Here is a 16,122-nt window from a genome sequence, read left to right as displayed (position 1 = left end):
TTTATTTAATATTTAAATATATCATTTAATTTCGATGTTCGTCGTGCATCGCACGAATGGACGTTCTAGTGAAATATAAAATCAGATGTGATATTTAACACACTTTTAAGAGTTTAATTAATCTAAAACCAGACTATAAACGAAAAAAATATAAAAACCGATAAAAATTATTCAAAACGTGACGGTATAAGATGCCCGAAGAGAAAGCACTGACAATGATTACAGCTCATCTCCTTCCAGCTCGTAAACTTCAGCAGCAGTTTCATTTTGCCCTTCCTCCGCCCCCACCACCGCTTAACCCTCCGCCGGAAAATTCAAACCCTCCGTTCCGCCGCCGTCCGCCGCCTCAGAATTTCGAATTCTATAAGCGGTCGGTCGATTCTCCTGTATCGCTGGACAGCGGCGGTTTCACATTCTCCAGTCAACCCCTCGATCCAAAACCGCTCTTCATTTATACGTCTGACGCACAAAAAGAGCTCTGTTTTTTAATACGTTTGTTCTAGATTCTTCTACAAACGGAAATGGCGCTCACCGTCTCGGACTTGCCGATGATATACAGACTGCTCGCGAATTCAGTCAGCAACGACGTAAATGTGCTGAAGCCGGCGGAAGATGCTCTTGCGCAGTTGGAGAGTAGGCCTGGTTTCTGCTCTTGTCTAATGGTATTTGAAGTGATTGTGGTTGTGTTTGCGTTGGTTGCTTGTGTTTATTGTGAGTGTGAAGCTATTGGATTTGTTCGACGAGGGGTTTTGGTAATGTGCAGGAGGTGATAACGGCGAAGGATTTAGCATCGCAGACCGACGTGAGATTGATGGCGTCAGTTTATTTTAAGAACAGCGTTAATCGGTATTGGAGGAACAGACGTGACTCAACGTAAGTGGTTTCATGCTATTTTTGTTTCGTTCTCGTACATTAGGAACTGCCATTTCATGTTACTGTAATCTGTAAAGAATAAAGTGTAGTTGTCACTTAAGTGCATTTCTCTTGGCATGAAATTTCCTAAAGCTGCTATAATCAGCATCATAAGGTGAACCTTTGTGACCAGGATTTCTTGATGTGAAATATGCCTTACAACCCTGAGCACTAGTACTACATTGTGAAGTTTCATCAAATAGAGTCATTTGTTAAGTGGAGATAGATGTGTTGTGTGACCAGAATGTGTATTTTTATTTTTGACCTTGTCTATTTGGTGTTCCAAACATTTTGAGAGCAGTTACCTTCACATTCATATGAAGATATAGCTTAGTGTTTTTTCCCTTCTCATTTTTAAGCGTCTTTAGTTAGTTTTGCCTTTTAGTCAGATGAATGGTACCGAGGTTTGCTTCTAGATTTTTATTGCGGAAACATCTTTGCAGGGGTCTGAGTAATGAAGAGAAATTGCATTTACGGCAAAAGTTATTGTCACACTTGAGAGAGGAAAATCCTCAGGTAATGCTTGCATGTACATCTATTATAGTCCACTTGAACTATTGTAGTTGTGCTGTTTCTATATCCATTGCCATCTATAGCAATTCATTGACATTTTCCTTTGGATTTTTAGTTTTATCTTGAATATCATGTCTATAAAAGTGATTGTTCTGCAGATAGCTCATACTTTGGCAGTATTGATCTCAAAAATTGCTCGCATAGACTACCCAAAAGAATGGTATGCTTCTCTGCTTCATCTATGTGGAAGTTACTTCAAAGAATCTAGTCAAAGATTATCTGTGTCATCTCACATTTCCATTTATCACTGGATTACTGATTTTATTTATTTACTTATATTTTTCCTTTTCTCTTCCTGTTGGCTTACAGGCCAGACTTGCTTTCTGTGTTAGCACAACAGCTTCGGTCAGCTGATACATTAACTTCACATAGAATATTCTTGATTCTTTTCCGGATTTTGAAGGAGTTGTCAACCAAACGTCTGACCTCCGACCAAAGGACCTTCTCTGAGGTGCGTATTATCATTTTGTTTATTTTTGTTTGAAATTTCTCCTGTATGTTTGTAGTTGGTGATGCGTTTCACTAAACTTTAATGTCAGATCTCGGACTGAAGTTTTATTTTGAAATTATAAACATATTTCTGTCAGAAAATGGCCCTACCAATTGGTGATTTAAGAATTTTAACGAGTTATTCATTTATTTATTCTGTGTAACTGAAATGAGGCGAATAAGTTTATTTGTGTATTTGTCAGCGAGTAATATGGTTTTGTCATCTAGATTTGTAATGCTTGAATGTTGCTGTTGGTTCTATTGAGTCTATGACTTATGATTGGCAGATAATCTCGTACTTATATCCCAGTCAAGGACATAATTATTATTGTTGTGGGAGAAAATTCTGGGGTTTGTATTATGGTGCGGGTATTCAGTTAAAATTTGTGAGTAAAGTCAAAACCTCTATTATTTTGTAATGATACTTCATTTTTTCTTTTTATTCTTTGCCACCATTGCGGACAAGGATGTTAAATTTTCACTTAGTAGCAGTACTAAGCTTCTCTTACACTTTGTTGATTTCATGTTCCCATTGTTCTGTTGACTCCATCTTTTATGACAGTTATCTTTTTCACCGGACTGTTTTATGCTTGCTCATTTGGCAGATAGCATCTCAATTCTTCGATTACAGCTGGAACCTATGGCAGACTGACCTACAGAAGATATTGCATGGTTTTTTGGTGCTAGCTCAAAATAGTCCTGAGTTGCATCAGGATGATATGTATTTAATCTGTGAAAGATGGTTTCTATGTTCAAAGATAATACGTCAACTCATTGTTTCTGGCTTCCCAAGTGATTCAAAGTCCATACAGGTAATGTTGCTTCTTCTTTTTATTTCTTCCCCTCTCTTGTCCTTTCTTTCTTTTTGGTTGCCTATTTCTTGAGCCTATGTTGCAGCATTTGACTCGTTGACCATCTGCATTTCTGCATCCCTTCCCTTGTTCACTCTGGTGCTTGTTACGAATTTGGGGTATAAACTGAATTTATTGCCTTTTAGGAGGTACAACCTGTCAAGAAGGTCTGCCCGGTTATGCTGAATGCAATCCAATCATTTTTGCCATACTGTAAGATTTATCTCATCTCTTTTAGTTTTAGTTCTGTAGTTTACATGAACATCTTCTTTTTTGTCCTTTTGATTGCAGTTTATGTGCTTTACCTCTTGCATACCAACGGATCATTGTTATCTTCCACTATGGCCATATTCGATTTTTTTTGCCATTTCACCTTGAAGGAAATAAATTTTGTGGAGTTCATGATGTATTAATCACTTTTAGATAATTCAATTGTTACTTTCATATCTAGATGACTGGAATTTTGCCATCTCTTTTCTAGGTTGCATTGACCTGTCCTAGAGATTACTTGTTGCTACAAAGTTATCTGGTTTGCGAACTTACTTTGATATGCAATTTGTGCAGATTCTTCTTTTCAAGAGAAACATCCTAAATTCTTGGATTTCTTAAAGAAATCATGCACCAAATTGATGAAGATTTTAATAGCATTTCAGCAACGACATCCTTACTCATTTGGTGATCAAAGTGTCATTGGGCCTGTTGTTGATTTCTGCTTGAATAAGATAACAAATCCCGAGCTAGATGTATTGTCATTTGAAGAATTTTTGATCCAGTGTATGGTGATGATGAAGTCTGTCCTAGAATGTAAAGAATACAAGCCATTCTTGACTGGTCGTGTTATGGATGACAACCGTGTCTCACTTCAGGATGTGAAGAAAAATGTATCAAGTGTAGTTGCTGGCTTCTTGGCTTCTCTGCTGCCCAGTGAGCGAGCGGTGCTACTATGTAACATATTGATAAGGAGGTAACATACTGAGCGAGCTGGCTACTTGGTTTAGTTTATACTGCGTATATTTTATACTGCTTATATCAATGTGGATAAGGTTTAAGTGTATCTCCAGGAATAGAAAGGCTAAGGTACATAACTATTGCAGTCTCAAGTGCAGCTGAAATCTACTTATTCATGTTCAATAGTTTTCAGTGAAATAAATTTATCCGTCTGGACAGTCTGGTTTTCACGGGCCTTGTGGCATTTCTAGCTTTTAGTATGAGATTGGGAAACATCTTTGTTTGTCCTTGTCTCCTGCTTTTCCTCCCTTTACCTTATGACCCTTTTCTGTATTCCTCTGATCACTGCTTTTCCTTTTTAAGCAGGTATTTTGTTTTAACAGCTAGTGACGTGGAAGAGTGGTACCAGAATCCTGAGTCATTTTATCATGAGCAGGACTCTATATTGTGGTCGGAGAGATTAAGGCCATGTGCTGAAGCATTGTACATAGTCTTGTTTGAGAATAACAGCCAAGTAGGTCTTTTTGATATAAATTTTGACTCATCTCTAATAGCATTTACATGTTTGTAACTGATTGTGTCTGCTTGATATCTGTTGATGTAGTTGCTAGGTCCAGTTGTGGTTTCAATTCTTCAGGAGGCAATGAACGGATGCCCTTCTTCTGTCGGTGAAATAAATCCACAATTGCTTCTCAAGGATGCTGCTTATGGTGCTGCCGCATACGTCTATTATGAACTCTCAAATTATCTGAGTTTTAAAGACTGGTAAGCCCTTTCTCTCTTTGTCAGCAAGAATGGGAGCCCTTTCTTATTTAAAATGTTAATTTATCCAATTGGGCCTAGGTGCGCTCATTCTTCCTACTCTTTGTTCTGTTAGTCCTTGACAATGGAAACGTCCGTGGTCATTTACTCCCATTTAACATGTACTGGAAATATCAATTATATTATGCAAATGGTACCCAACACATATTAAGAGATGACAGCGACAGTGTGCTAGCTGAACTCAGTCCAAATTGGTTTCAGTTTTACCTATATCTCAATATTGATTTGGATGGAGCATGATCCACTTTGGTTGTTGACATAGCCTAGATGCATGTTGTTGTACTTGCCTACCTGAATGATGCAGGGTCTGTTATCACCTCTTCTTGAATATTCATCTCTGTTTCTTTGCTTAATGTGTCTCTTCAGAATTTCATTTGATGACAGTCAGAACAGAATATATTTTCTCCAGACCTTTTATTTTACTTGTTGATGAGTTTATCTAGGACACTCGCTAACACTCTTATGCAGGTTCAATGGCGCGTTATCTTTTGAACTCACAAATGATAATCCAAACATGCGGATCATCCATAGGAAAGTTGCATTGATCCTGGGGCAGTGGGTCTCAGAGGTAAATTGCTCTCAAGCTGTGTGCATATGCCATTGTTTCACTATTGTGATCTCCTACAATTCGTATCTGTATTCTTATGGTCTCATGTGCTTCTTCATCTAACCACAACGTGTTCGATCTGAATTATTGATTGGAACAAGGTACTGATATCAGAAACAAATGATTGCAGATCTGATATTCTGTTGTATCTATTTATTTACAGCTTGCTGTCTTGGTTGATTGAGTATTTCCTTATGAATTTAGCTAATGCTGAGAACTCTGTAACATATGTCATTTGGTATATGGTGGCATTGAGAGTTAGTGCATTCTAAGAGTGACTGAGATCTCAGGTCAAAGCTCAAACATATCTGAATTTGAATTCATGAAATGCAGCTCCTTATATGTTGTTATAGAACTTAGCTTGATTGTAAATTTAGATTGGTGAGAAGAGGAATATGTAGTGGGGCTCCCATGATAAGGCACTTCTGGCAGAAGTTTGCTTAGGCTGTGAACTTTCCGTGATTGGGTTTGTGATGGGTGAGGCTAACTAACTGAAGTGTTGAGGGATTGGTTGGCCCATAGTTATTAATCGCGCATCGCGCACGATCACGCAAACCTGTCCTAGGGTGATCGCGCATCGCGAATCGCTCGCTATTTGAATATATCGCGCAGAAATGGATAAAAACATAATATATATCGTAATCATAGTAAAAATGCATAATATGTCTAGTTAATAAAAAATAAAGTCATAAGAGGAGACAAGAGGAGAGGAAGAACTATGAGAGGAAGAAGGTTGATGAACCGTGAGAGAGAGAGACAGAGACTGCCGTGAGAGAGAGAGAGGCAGACTACCGTGAGAGAAATAAAAGAAATCTTCTGCGTTGGAAATTCTAAAGACTCTAAGTAATTAAGTATATAAAATAAAACTTAAAACCCTAATTAAATATTACTTATTGCCTTATTGGAGAGTCTCTTCATGAAGTTGGAGTGTTGGAGGCGTTAGTATAGTCTCTTCATGCCTCTTTGACGATCAAAATTCAGCACCCTAATAAGTAATAACCCTAATTAAGCCTAATTAAGAAAAGCCCATGCAATATTAGTCAAGCCCATGCATGCAATTGAGAGATTTCACGGCATCAGTTCAATCGCGCGCTACCGGCGATCGCGCGACCTGCGCGATGCACGAATAGTGCGCGCTATCATGAAGCAGCCATGTTATAGCGGTGCGGCGCGATGGAGGTGCGCGACGCGCGATCGCGCGCGCTACCAGCGCTATTAATAACTATGGGTTGGCCAGGAGTGTTTTTGTATCTTACTGGGTGAAGTGTTGGATAATGGTCTAATTTTGGGATGCTCCTTTCAGTTTAGCTAGTTTCTTGACAAATGCCCCTTGTTTGTACAGATTAAGGACGATACCAGACGACCAGTATATTGTGCTTTAATAAAATTGCTTCAGGAGAGAGACTTGTGCGTCAGGGTATGGTGCATATATCTGTCACTGGCTTGTGAATTGCCCTTGGGTATTTTTTAAAATTTGATCTGTTGTTTCAGCTGGCTGCATCCCGATCTCTGTATTTCCATATTGAAGATGCAAATTTCTCAGAGAAGGACTTTTCGGATCTTCTTCCAGTATGTTGGGACTCATGTTTCAAACTGGTAGAAGATGTACAAGAGTTTGACTCAAAAGTAAGTGAAGGGCTCTTATTTTCCATTTTTCTTCCAGCGATGAATGAAAATCTTGAAGTGCTTCCTCTTGTCATATTTGTGAAAATATAAAAGCCAAGCAACCAGTTTCATTATTAATTCTTATCCTTTTTGTTCTTTATTTGCAAATATTGTAATCTAATTTATCTATCAATTGTTTTCCTTTTCAAGTATCACTATATTAACCTGGTCAGTTTGAACTCTTCTGTCATTACACTCCCAACATCAGTCTTTTATATATATATAAAGAATCTGTTCATTGCAAGTTTACTGCAATACTTCTTTATTAAGTTCTTATTTAAATCCAATATCCAGGTTCAAGTATTAAATACCATTTCTAGTCTCATTGGACGCATCACTGAAGTTATTCCTTATGCGAACAAGTTGGTGCAGTTTTTCCAGAAGGTATATTACTTGTTTGTTCTTTCCTGTAGGCATAATCAATAGACAAGGATTCTAAAATTAATGTTCATATAAACTATTCACTTGAAATATGACGTTAGACATTAGAAGAGAACTGTACATGTTCCCAATTTGCCTAACAAGTTATATTCTGTATATTGATTATCATCTTAGGCTTGGGAAGAATCTTCTGGTGAAAGCCTTCTGCAGATTCAGCTTCTCACAGCCCTAAAGAACTTTGTAGCTGCACTAGGTTATCAGTCATCCATCTGTTACAACATGTTGATACCCATTTTACAGAGTGTGATTAATGCTAATAGCCCCGATGAACTTCTGGAAGACAGCATGCTGGTCAGTTGTTTAGTAAGCATGAATCAAGTGTCCAAATATTATGTGCTATCTAGCATTAAAAATCATTATTTGTTCTGTATCCTTATCATACAGTTATGGGAAGCTACTCTTACTCATGCCACCGCAATGGTGCCTCAGCTTTTGGGTTTCTTCCCATGTTTGGTGGAAATCTTGGATAGGAGTTTTGATTATTTAAAGGTACAGAGAATTTCTCTTTTTGGTGGTTGTATAATCTCGTACGTTGCTAAATACAGTGGTTTGATATCAAACTTCATATATAGGTGGCTGCCAGCATTATTGAAGGCTACATAGTTCTTGGCGGTTTAGAATTCCTCAATATGCATGCACAGACACTTGCAAAATTGCTTGATCTTGTTATTGGTAATGTCAATGATAAAGGGCTGCTTTCAATTCTTCCACTCGTGGATGTTTTAGTTCAGGTATGTCTCTAGCCTTGATGCTGCAACAGTAAAGCTTCACTTAAGAAATCAATATAATGCTCATTTGTCTACTTTTAAATGCAGTGTTTTCCTGCTGAAGTGCCCCAAATAATCAGCACCACTGTGCAGGTATTTCTCTCTTTATCCATTACAACACTATAATTTCATAAATTGATTTCTAAGGTGTGTTATAGGTTTTTATATGATTTACAAATTTTGCTGTATTTTCTAGAAACTAATTGTCATATGCCTGAGCGGGGGAGATGATCATGATCCTTCAAAGACAGCAGTAAAAACATCATCAGCTGCCATACTTGCAAGGATTTTGGTCATGAATACTAATTACCTTGCACAACTCACATCAGATCCATCATTGTTAGCACATCTTCAAAAGGCTGGGTTCTCAAATGAAGAAAGCATACTTCTTTGCCTGGTTGATGTATGGCTTGACAAGGTCAGCAAGTGGTTTATATCATAAGTTCGTCTTTTCTGTCCTTCACCTGAGAAAACTATCATGTTTTTACTCAAGTTATCAGCGTATCTTCAATCTCTCCTTATCTGTTGCTTGTCAAGCCTGGTTAACAATGACAATTTGCTTGGTCTACTCTGATTTATCGAAGTTTGACTTGTGCTGGCCATGTCTCAACCTTTTGTCTTAATTTTAGCCATAGGTAATTAAAGCTTGTTCTTTATATGGTGTTGTAGGTCGACAATGTCATTTCCACGCAAAGAAAGACATTTGCCCTAGCTCTTTCTATAATTCTAACGTTGAGAATGTCTCAAGTTCTTGATAAGCTTGAGCAGATCCTTAGGTAATTCATCTACTTGATGCTTGATTTATCTCTTCCAATGCTATGGGCACAAGTTTTCATTTCATTTTCTGTTATATTTTGCTCATAATAGTGTATGCACGAGTGTGATATTGGGTGGAACAGATGAGTTGACAGAAGAGGAATCAAGGTCGGTTAACTATTCATTCCCCATGGTTGATTTTCTCAAATGTTCTCATATAATGACTTTGTTATTTTGGCGATGATATCCTTGTGCCATAATAGTAGCGACAATATGCAATCTAGCAAGATGGAGGTCCCTAGCAAAGAATTACGGAGGAGACAGGTACTTAGTTTTAGAATTTTATGAAGCTCCAGAATCATGTCATGTCATATCTATAACTTAAACTTATAAGTTTTTCTATTTCCAGATCAAGTTCTCCGACCCCATTAACCAAATTCCGTTGGAGAATTCGCTCAAGGACAACCTCCAGACATGTTCTGCCCTCCATGGAGAATTGTTCAATACCGCCATGTCTAAAATCCATCCTTCCTCGTTCGCTCAACTGAAACGTGCATTAAATATGCCATAAACTAGGCGTGGCTTTCCAAGATGCAGTGGAGATGCAATTTTGTGATCTGAAAGGTTCCATTATATTCGTGTGAGTCTTTGAAAGGTAATGTAGCATCCTGTCACCCATAAGATAAACTTGCATCGGTATTCATTTTTCTCTTTTGACAGGTGAAATTGAAGATTCTTTGGCTTTGTGAGAGAGGGGGGTTTACGAATTCTTTTGGTTTTGTTTCATTCTTGATCTTGTTCTGATTCGTCTCATCTCCACAAGTTGGAACTTATGGTGGTATATTTTGTCGAGCGTGTTCGTTCAGCACAACCACACTGTAAATAGTGTGATCCCTTCATGTCATGGTTTTTGGGGGCATAAAGGGTGAGAGTTTGAGGTATATGAGGTCCGCTCAGTATGCAGTCAGTCGGGTTTCTTCATCTGTTCCCATTTCTAGGGTTTGTTTTCTACGCGATTGGTGAGCGAATATATTTGGGACATTATATTGAAATTTTGAGAGGTGGTGTAATTCGTTTAACGCTTATTACCCAACGCTGCACGTCTCTTCATCTGATGATGCCATAATATTTATGGACTTTTTATATTAAAAAAAAAAATTACTTATATTTGTTTTGGCGACCTTTTCATGGACTTTTTTTCTTTGGGGGTATCTGTATTCATTTAAAAAGTTAAACTAATTGTCCAAAAAAAATTGCCAGAATTTTGTCCATATCGTCATTAATAATTATTAACTCCATAGTTATATGTACATGTAAATAATTTGCTTAATCAATTCCTCTATTTATTGAAAGAATTAATGATACATTGAAGTTTATATAAATTTTTATCAAGATAAATAAACATTTTGTTAGAAATTTTAGCTAGATTAATAATTTATTAAATGAGAAATAATGTGATCTTATTGGGTATAAATGTTGAATATGTTATTGAAATCGAGTCTAGAGCAGTGTACTGACTAGAAAATCGAGGCTAGAAATAATTTATCCTAAGTCAGTATTAACAGAAACTTAAAATTAGTGTATTGACTAGTTTTCTTTTCATAAATTATTATTGTAGGCTCTCAACAAAATTCTAAGTCCCAAAATAGCAAAATGGATACACAAACGGTCCAGAGCAGTGTACAAACTGAGACAAATGCAAGTCTCAAGTACAACGATCAACATTTCACCAAAAAGCAACCATTACAACGGAACGGCAAAAATTTCATTGACAAAGTACAGAGCATAGATTTTCTCATTCTTGAGCAGATGAGCCGTTTGGGGCCTCGTCCATTGGCTCAGCTTCAGCTGCGTTTTCTGCTTTATCACCTTTCTTACCTGCAAGAAAATGTTTACTTTCATTACCATGAAGAAATATGAAATTTGTTGGAAGTTTAAATTACGGAAGATATGTGAATTCAAACTAACCTTTCTTCTTTTTCCCTCCACCTTTCTTTTTCGATTTCGTGCCCAATGCTAACCAGGCTTTGATCTCAGGATCATCAATAGTTTTTGTTGGCTGCAGCTCCTGTAGAGGATGGGAGGTAACTCGATCTGACCCATTTGGCAGAAGCAAAACAGTGAACTTGATGTGTGCAACTAGGTCACCTGAAATACACATTATGACATGAGCACAAATGATGAATCACGGCAACATAATTTAGACTAAAAATCAGTTCATACCAGGCTTCTCATGAAGCACGGGATATGGTTGTAACAGATCATGGTTTACACATTCTACTATACCCAAACGAACACGCTTCTCTTCCAAGGCCCTGCATGATAATTCATCCCACTTGTTATCTTCACTTAAAGGGAACCTCAAGACTGCAATAATTTACACTAAACAACAAACCTTGCAGAGAATGGCATGATAGGGAACTTCTGGCTTATTTCACTGAATATGAACCGAGATGCTTTCATCTTTAGGAGATAGTTCTTGTCAACAGCCCTTTTATATATAGTTGTTTGTTTCTCATCAAGCAATTTTGGCTGTAGGTTTAATACAAGATTCCATGATAAACATCGACAAAACAAAAATAAAAACTAGTGAAATGATATGTGAAACAAACAAGCAGTAACATGCTTACCTTGCCTTCACCAGTACTTGTAACAATGTCAATGGAATACACCTCATTTTCCTCAAATTCAGCATCATCAACTCTGGTATCAGGGCCTGAGGCACTTAATACAACCTTGTTACCATCAATCACAAATTGTTTCATTTGATGACTTAGTACTCCTTCAACAATCTTGCAGTCATAAGCAGCAGCAACTTTTTGAATTGCCTCACTCACATCTTTGTTCTACAAAAAATAAAAGAGAGCAGTTAAAAACTTCAGAATTTATACCAATCACAGCTACAAATGGTGGCCTCAACAGGATCGGGTGACGCATAAACTTTTGAACTTAGTTGATCAATCCTACTTACCACATGCTATTTTACTCCAGACAGAAAGGGAAACATGATGCCTCTATCAGTGTAACTATGACTAGAAAGAACTTCACTGGATGTAAGATCCATAGCTCATGGTTTTGATCTTCATCTAGAGAATCATGTTTACCCCTTGACAACAACTAATACTACAGCCATAGACACCTCTTTTTTATGTTTTACTTTGGGAGAGTGTGGGCCATGGTGTGGGGGTTGAGTAATAACAAAAGCCACAGAACTGATTGGCTTGAAAAAAATAATCACGAACAACAAAAGAAATGGTTATTGGGAAACCCCAACCTATTATGTTCCCAAGTACCGAGCCCAACACTGACTTATTAGAATGGCGGGAAGTAAGCACTTCAAGGTACAGAACATAAAAGATCACCAATTTCATTATGGGTTATATCATATCTCAATTAGATGGGACAGTTGTAGCTTAAAACACTAAACTCTAATTAATCCGCTGTTGGTGTTAACAGAGCTATCATTTAAGGAGACTCAGATCCAGAAGCATTCAAGGAACTGCATTACAGATATAGCATAATTTAAAACTAAAATAATCAGCAATTGGACAAGAGCTTGAAATGAGGACACATGATAGATGGACTTTGTACTGCAATTAAACCCTTAAATTACATTGAAGAAATATAGTAATTCAAAGACACTAATCCACCAACCAAACAAAATAAAAGAGTATATGAAAAAGCACAAAGGGAATCCTAGAAGAAGAATTACCTTTTTACCAGGTCTCACAAGCCTCAAAGCGACCTCAGCGGCCGTATTTGCAGCAGCAATAACATCAGCTGCCCTCCCAGTGACTGGCCCCTGCTGGAGTACATGGGTGTGTGCAACTACAGCAATAAAGCCATCTATGTGACACCCCATATCACTGTAGATAAAGCACATTACTCACCGTATCCAAAATGATACCAACCACTAGTACAACATTTTAATAAATCCTTTCTATAAAGCTACAGAAATGCTTACATTTTCACAATATCCCCATCTTCCAATACAGTCTCGTCGCCATTCAACGGTGAAAAATGGCAGACTGTATTGTTCACCGAAATGCATGTTGGGAATGCAACACCCCTTTCTATCTTCTTCTTCACTTTCTTGTACATGTTTCCTGTTTGCCTATATCGCAGCACACAATTTTAGACAATTCACACACAACACCGTAGACCTTCTCTTCTAATCGAAGAAATAATCTAATACACAGAAATTACTCACTCTCTGATAAACGAGTCTGCTTTCTCACAGAGGTCAACAATCTTAGCCTTCGGTTTGCATTCAGGCAACACAAGCTGCAACGCCTCTGCATTTATTCAATCGACATTCATCCATTCATCAAATTAATAGATAAAACATAAGAAACCAATAGCAATAACTCGCTCGCGCGCGAGAGCACACACACACAACAATGAAATTATTCACGGATTAATTAAGAGTAAGAAATCTAACTGTTCACAATTTCGGCAGCTGCTTTGTATTTCGTGACTACTTCAGAATTGGTGAGATCCAACTCCTGCTCCTCCCTTTCTTCGTCCGACATTGTTTCGCTCTTTCGCTTCAAAGAGGACATGCAACAACACAATAATCGAACGGTCTCAAGGTAAGTACCAACGCGATAAAAGATAATGAGAAGATATAATCGTCGAGGAATTTGCTAAAATTCGAAAAGAAAGTTTACCAATTGAGATTTCTCAGAAGCTATATAGAGTACAGAAATTAGGGTTTAAGTGTTAGAGAGAGAGGGGTAGGGTTTGAAGTCGGCAGTGAGGTGTGTAGTAATCTGATTTATACAAATCGTTTTTAGCGTTACAACTGTACGGAATAGGGCTTTTCTTCAATTCCGTTAATTCTTTTTCTTTTTGTTTTATATTCCCTTGGTCTCAATTCAATAGGTCATAAAGACATCCACTATGGGAAATGCCGATGCCCCTCCCCCGCGCATCTGCCTCAGCCACCCCCCGGTGTACAATGTTTTTTGATTGGGTGTGTGTTATACACGATCCAATTAAAAAAATAGGAGCATTAAAAAAAATATTACTAATAAATAGTACTCCCTCCGTCCACTAATTGTTGGCCTACTTACCTTTTTGGTCCTTCCACCAATTTATGTCCTATCTATTTTGGGTAAGTTTATATTCATATTTTAATCAAAATTGTGGGTCCCTTTAATAAATTGTGGCCTAATTGCATTGACTTTAATAAATTGTGGGCCCCTTTCTCCACTCAACTAATAAAAATACATTATTTCTTAAAACTCGTGTTTTGCCTCCTAGGCCAACAATTAGTGGACGGAGGGAGTAATATTTTTTACCGTTGATCGGCATTATTCGAACCATAGCTTTTCATTTTTCTTTTTTATTTTTTAGATTTTCCAAATAATCGTTGAACGACTATTTCATGGTTTATCTTTTTTTTTTCTTCTTCTTTTAATTTTTCCCTCTATAAATATTGCATATCCTCTCTTTTCCATTCATTTCCCTATCATATCCTCTTTATTCACAAATTAAAGAATATGTTATCCTCCAAAATTAAAAATAAAGATAAAATCAAAATCTAGAAATTGGGGTGTTGGCTCTCTTATTGTGGAGGATGAGGTCTTAAAAATAGTTGGGGCTACTTTTAAGAGCCCACCTTGGCTTTCTATAATGGATACCCTAAGGCTTGGGCATGGAGACGGAGGTTAAGAAACTAATATTCCCTCCATCGCACCAAAGTTGATAGGTATTTCTTTTTGGACCGTTCCAACGAAGTTGATGCTTTTTCTTTTTTTCCTTAATCATCCCAAATAACCCATTAGGTCATTTCTTAAAAAATCAAGTCATCTTCTTTCTCTCTCTCAGCATACACACTCTCTCACACATACAGTTGCACCCTCTCTCCCTCTCGACTCCTCGACGGTGGTGCCATCGATGGAGGCCAACGTCCATTCTCATCTTTCATCTCTCATCCTAGACTAGAGTTCTCTTCGTCTTCTCTCTCTATGATAAAAAGTCATCTTTCTCTTCCATTCATTTTCTCCTCTCCGATAGAAAGTCATCTTCTCTACCCATTGACATCTCTCCTCTCCAAATCGCCGCCCAACTTCTGAGGCTCAAACAACACAATAATCCCCATAGAAGAATAAGGTGGACGGTAGATGGAGGACGGATTCTCAAAGCCAGAGAGCTTGTCGTCGATTTGAGGAATTTGGATATATATGGGGGTTTTGATTTGAAGGTTTGGATTTGAGGATCTTGAATTGACAACGCCACCTTGATTCTCGTCGACAACAACGCCACCCATATGACGCTGACTCCTTCCTTGGTGATGGCAAAGGCGTCGCCGCCTCTGACCTTCTTCATTTTCATTAAAGATGAGATGAATATATGTATTGTGGGGTTTGAATTGCTTGACTTTGTTTTCAATTTTTCTCAATTTTTCTTCGAAATTGATGCAGTCCAGAGCAGAGATTCGGCGCATGTTCCCGTTGGTCCGGTGACAAGAGCTAGAGCCAAGAAGTTCAAGGAAAGCTTAATGATCTTGGTTGAAGAGATCTGGAAACAAGAGTTGAGAAAGCCGATCGGAGATAGTGGAGTTGGTGAGCAGAGTCCAAGCGTGATGAATCTTATTACGTGCAGAGCAGAGCAGAATGGAATGCCAGAGCAGAGCAAAGAAGAATGCTAGAGCAGAGCAAACTTCCAGAATGCCAGAGCAGAGCAAACGGTCCAGAGCAGAGCGGACTTCCAGAACATAGCGGATTTCCAGAGCAGAGTGGATTTCCAGAGCAAAGCGGAACAAGCTTCCAGAGCAGAGCTAAATTCCAGAGCTGACTAAAGTCCAGAGCAGACTATGTTCCAGAGCTGGCGTTACAGAGCAGAGTAGATTATTTTTCCAGAGCTGGCGTTCTCGCCAGAGTTGTCAAAACTTGCGGAACAAGTTTTCTTTTGTTTCCTTGTTTTACGTTGTTTCCTTCATTAGATTAGGGTTTAATTTTGCCTATATATAAGGCTTTTGCATGTTGAACAATCACCTAACTTTTGATATATAAAATTTGTGAGTTTATTCTCTCTTGAGAACTTCGAGTTCTTCTTGATTTTGCCAAAGGTGAATTCAATTTATCGACGTAACGGCGAGTTCAACCAACCCTCGTCGGGTGTCATTCATTGTCCCCGAGTTGCTGCGTCAATCACACGTTGGGGTTTAGGGATTCGTTCGCCTAGATCATTTCGTGGATTAGATTCAGAGGTTTTGGGATTTCCATCCTTTATCGTTCCTTTATTTTTGTTACTAAGTCTTCCGCATAGCGTGCTGTTTGAACGG

At 38.0% G+C, this 16,122-nt stretch overlaps 2 protein-coding genes across 4 annotated transcripts; one reads left to right on the top strand and one right to left on the bottom strand.

The window, feature by feature from the left end:
* The first annotated feature begins 207 nt into the window (after positions 1-207).
* Positions 208-10,011, top strand: LOC131022666 (uncharacterized). 3 transcript variants are annotated; one of them, XR_009101378.1, is made up of 24 exons: positions 208-662; positions 764-873; positions 1,356-1,428; positions 1,584-1,645; positions 1,795-1,936; positions 2,580-2,786; positions 2,972-3,038; positions 3,390-3,789; positions 4,140-4,287; positions 4,378-4,538; positions 5,064-5,163; positions 6,545-6,619; positions 6,694-6,828; positions 7,162-7,251; positions 7,423-7,599; positions 7,693-7,797; positions 7,881-8,039; positions 8,124-8,168; positions 8,272-8,493; positions 8,745-8,851; positions 8,943-8,999; positions 9,095-9,155; positions 9,241-9,471; positions 9,552-10,011. XR_009101378.1 is itself a non-coding variant. In XM_057952182.1 (23 exons), exons 1-23 carry the CDS (start codon positions 522-524, stop codon positions 9,400-9,402), a joined length of 3,006 nt encoding a protein of 1,001 aa, XP_057808165.1. In that variant the 5' UTR covers positions 208-521; the 3' UTR covers positions 9,403-10,011. The 3 variants fall into 3 exon arrangements, 1 of the variants encoding a protein (XP_057808165.1); XR_009101377.1 differs by having other exon boundaries at positions 209-662; positions 9,241-9,486; XM_057952182.1 differs by having other exon boundaries at positions 9,241-10,011.
* A 454-nt stretch (positions 10,012-10,465) lies between these two features.
* On the bottom strand, positions 10,466-13,658 carry LOC131022667 (ERBB-3 BINDING PROTEIN 1-like). Its single transcript, XM_057952183.1, has 10 exons — positions 13,502-13,658; positions 13,273-13,378; positions 13,042-13,126; positions 12,796-12,945; positions 12,544-12,697; positions 11,462-11,677; positions 11,227-11,363; positions 11,055-11,146; positions 10,800-10,979; positions 10,466-10,709 (listed from the first exon to the last, which is right to left on the bottom strand). Exons 2-10 carry the CDS (start codon positions 13,361-13,363, stop codon positions 10,627-10,629), a joined length of 1,188 nt encoding a protein of 395 aa, XP_057808166.1. The 5' UTR covers positions 13,364-13,378; positions 13,502-13,658; the 3' UTR covers positions 10,466-10,626.
* Positions 13,659-16,122: the final 2,464 nt, after the last annotated feature.

Source organism: Salvia miltiorrhiza, chromosome 4 (assembly GCF_028751815.1).
Source record: "Salvia miltiorrhiza cultivar Shanhuang (shh) chromosome 4, IMPLAD_Smil_shh, whole genome shotgun sequence".
Taxonomy (NCBI): domain Eukaryota; kingdom Viridiplantae; phylum Streptophyta; class Magnoliopsida; order Lamiales; family Lamiaceae; genus Salvia; species Salvia miltiorrhiza.
This window is presented reverse-complemented; position numbering and strand designations above follow the sequence as displayed.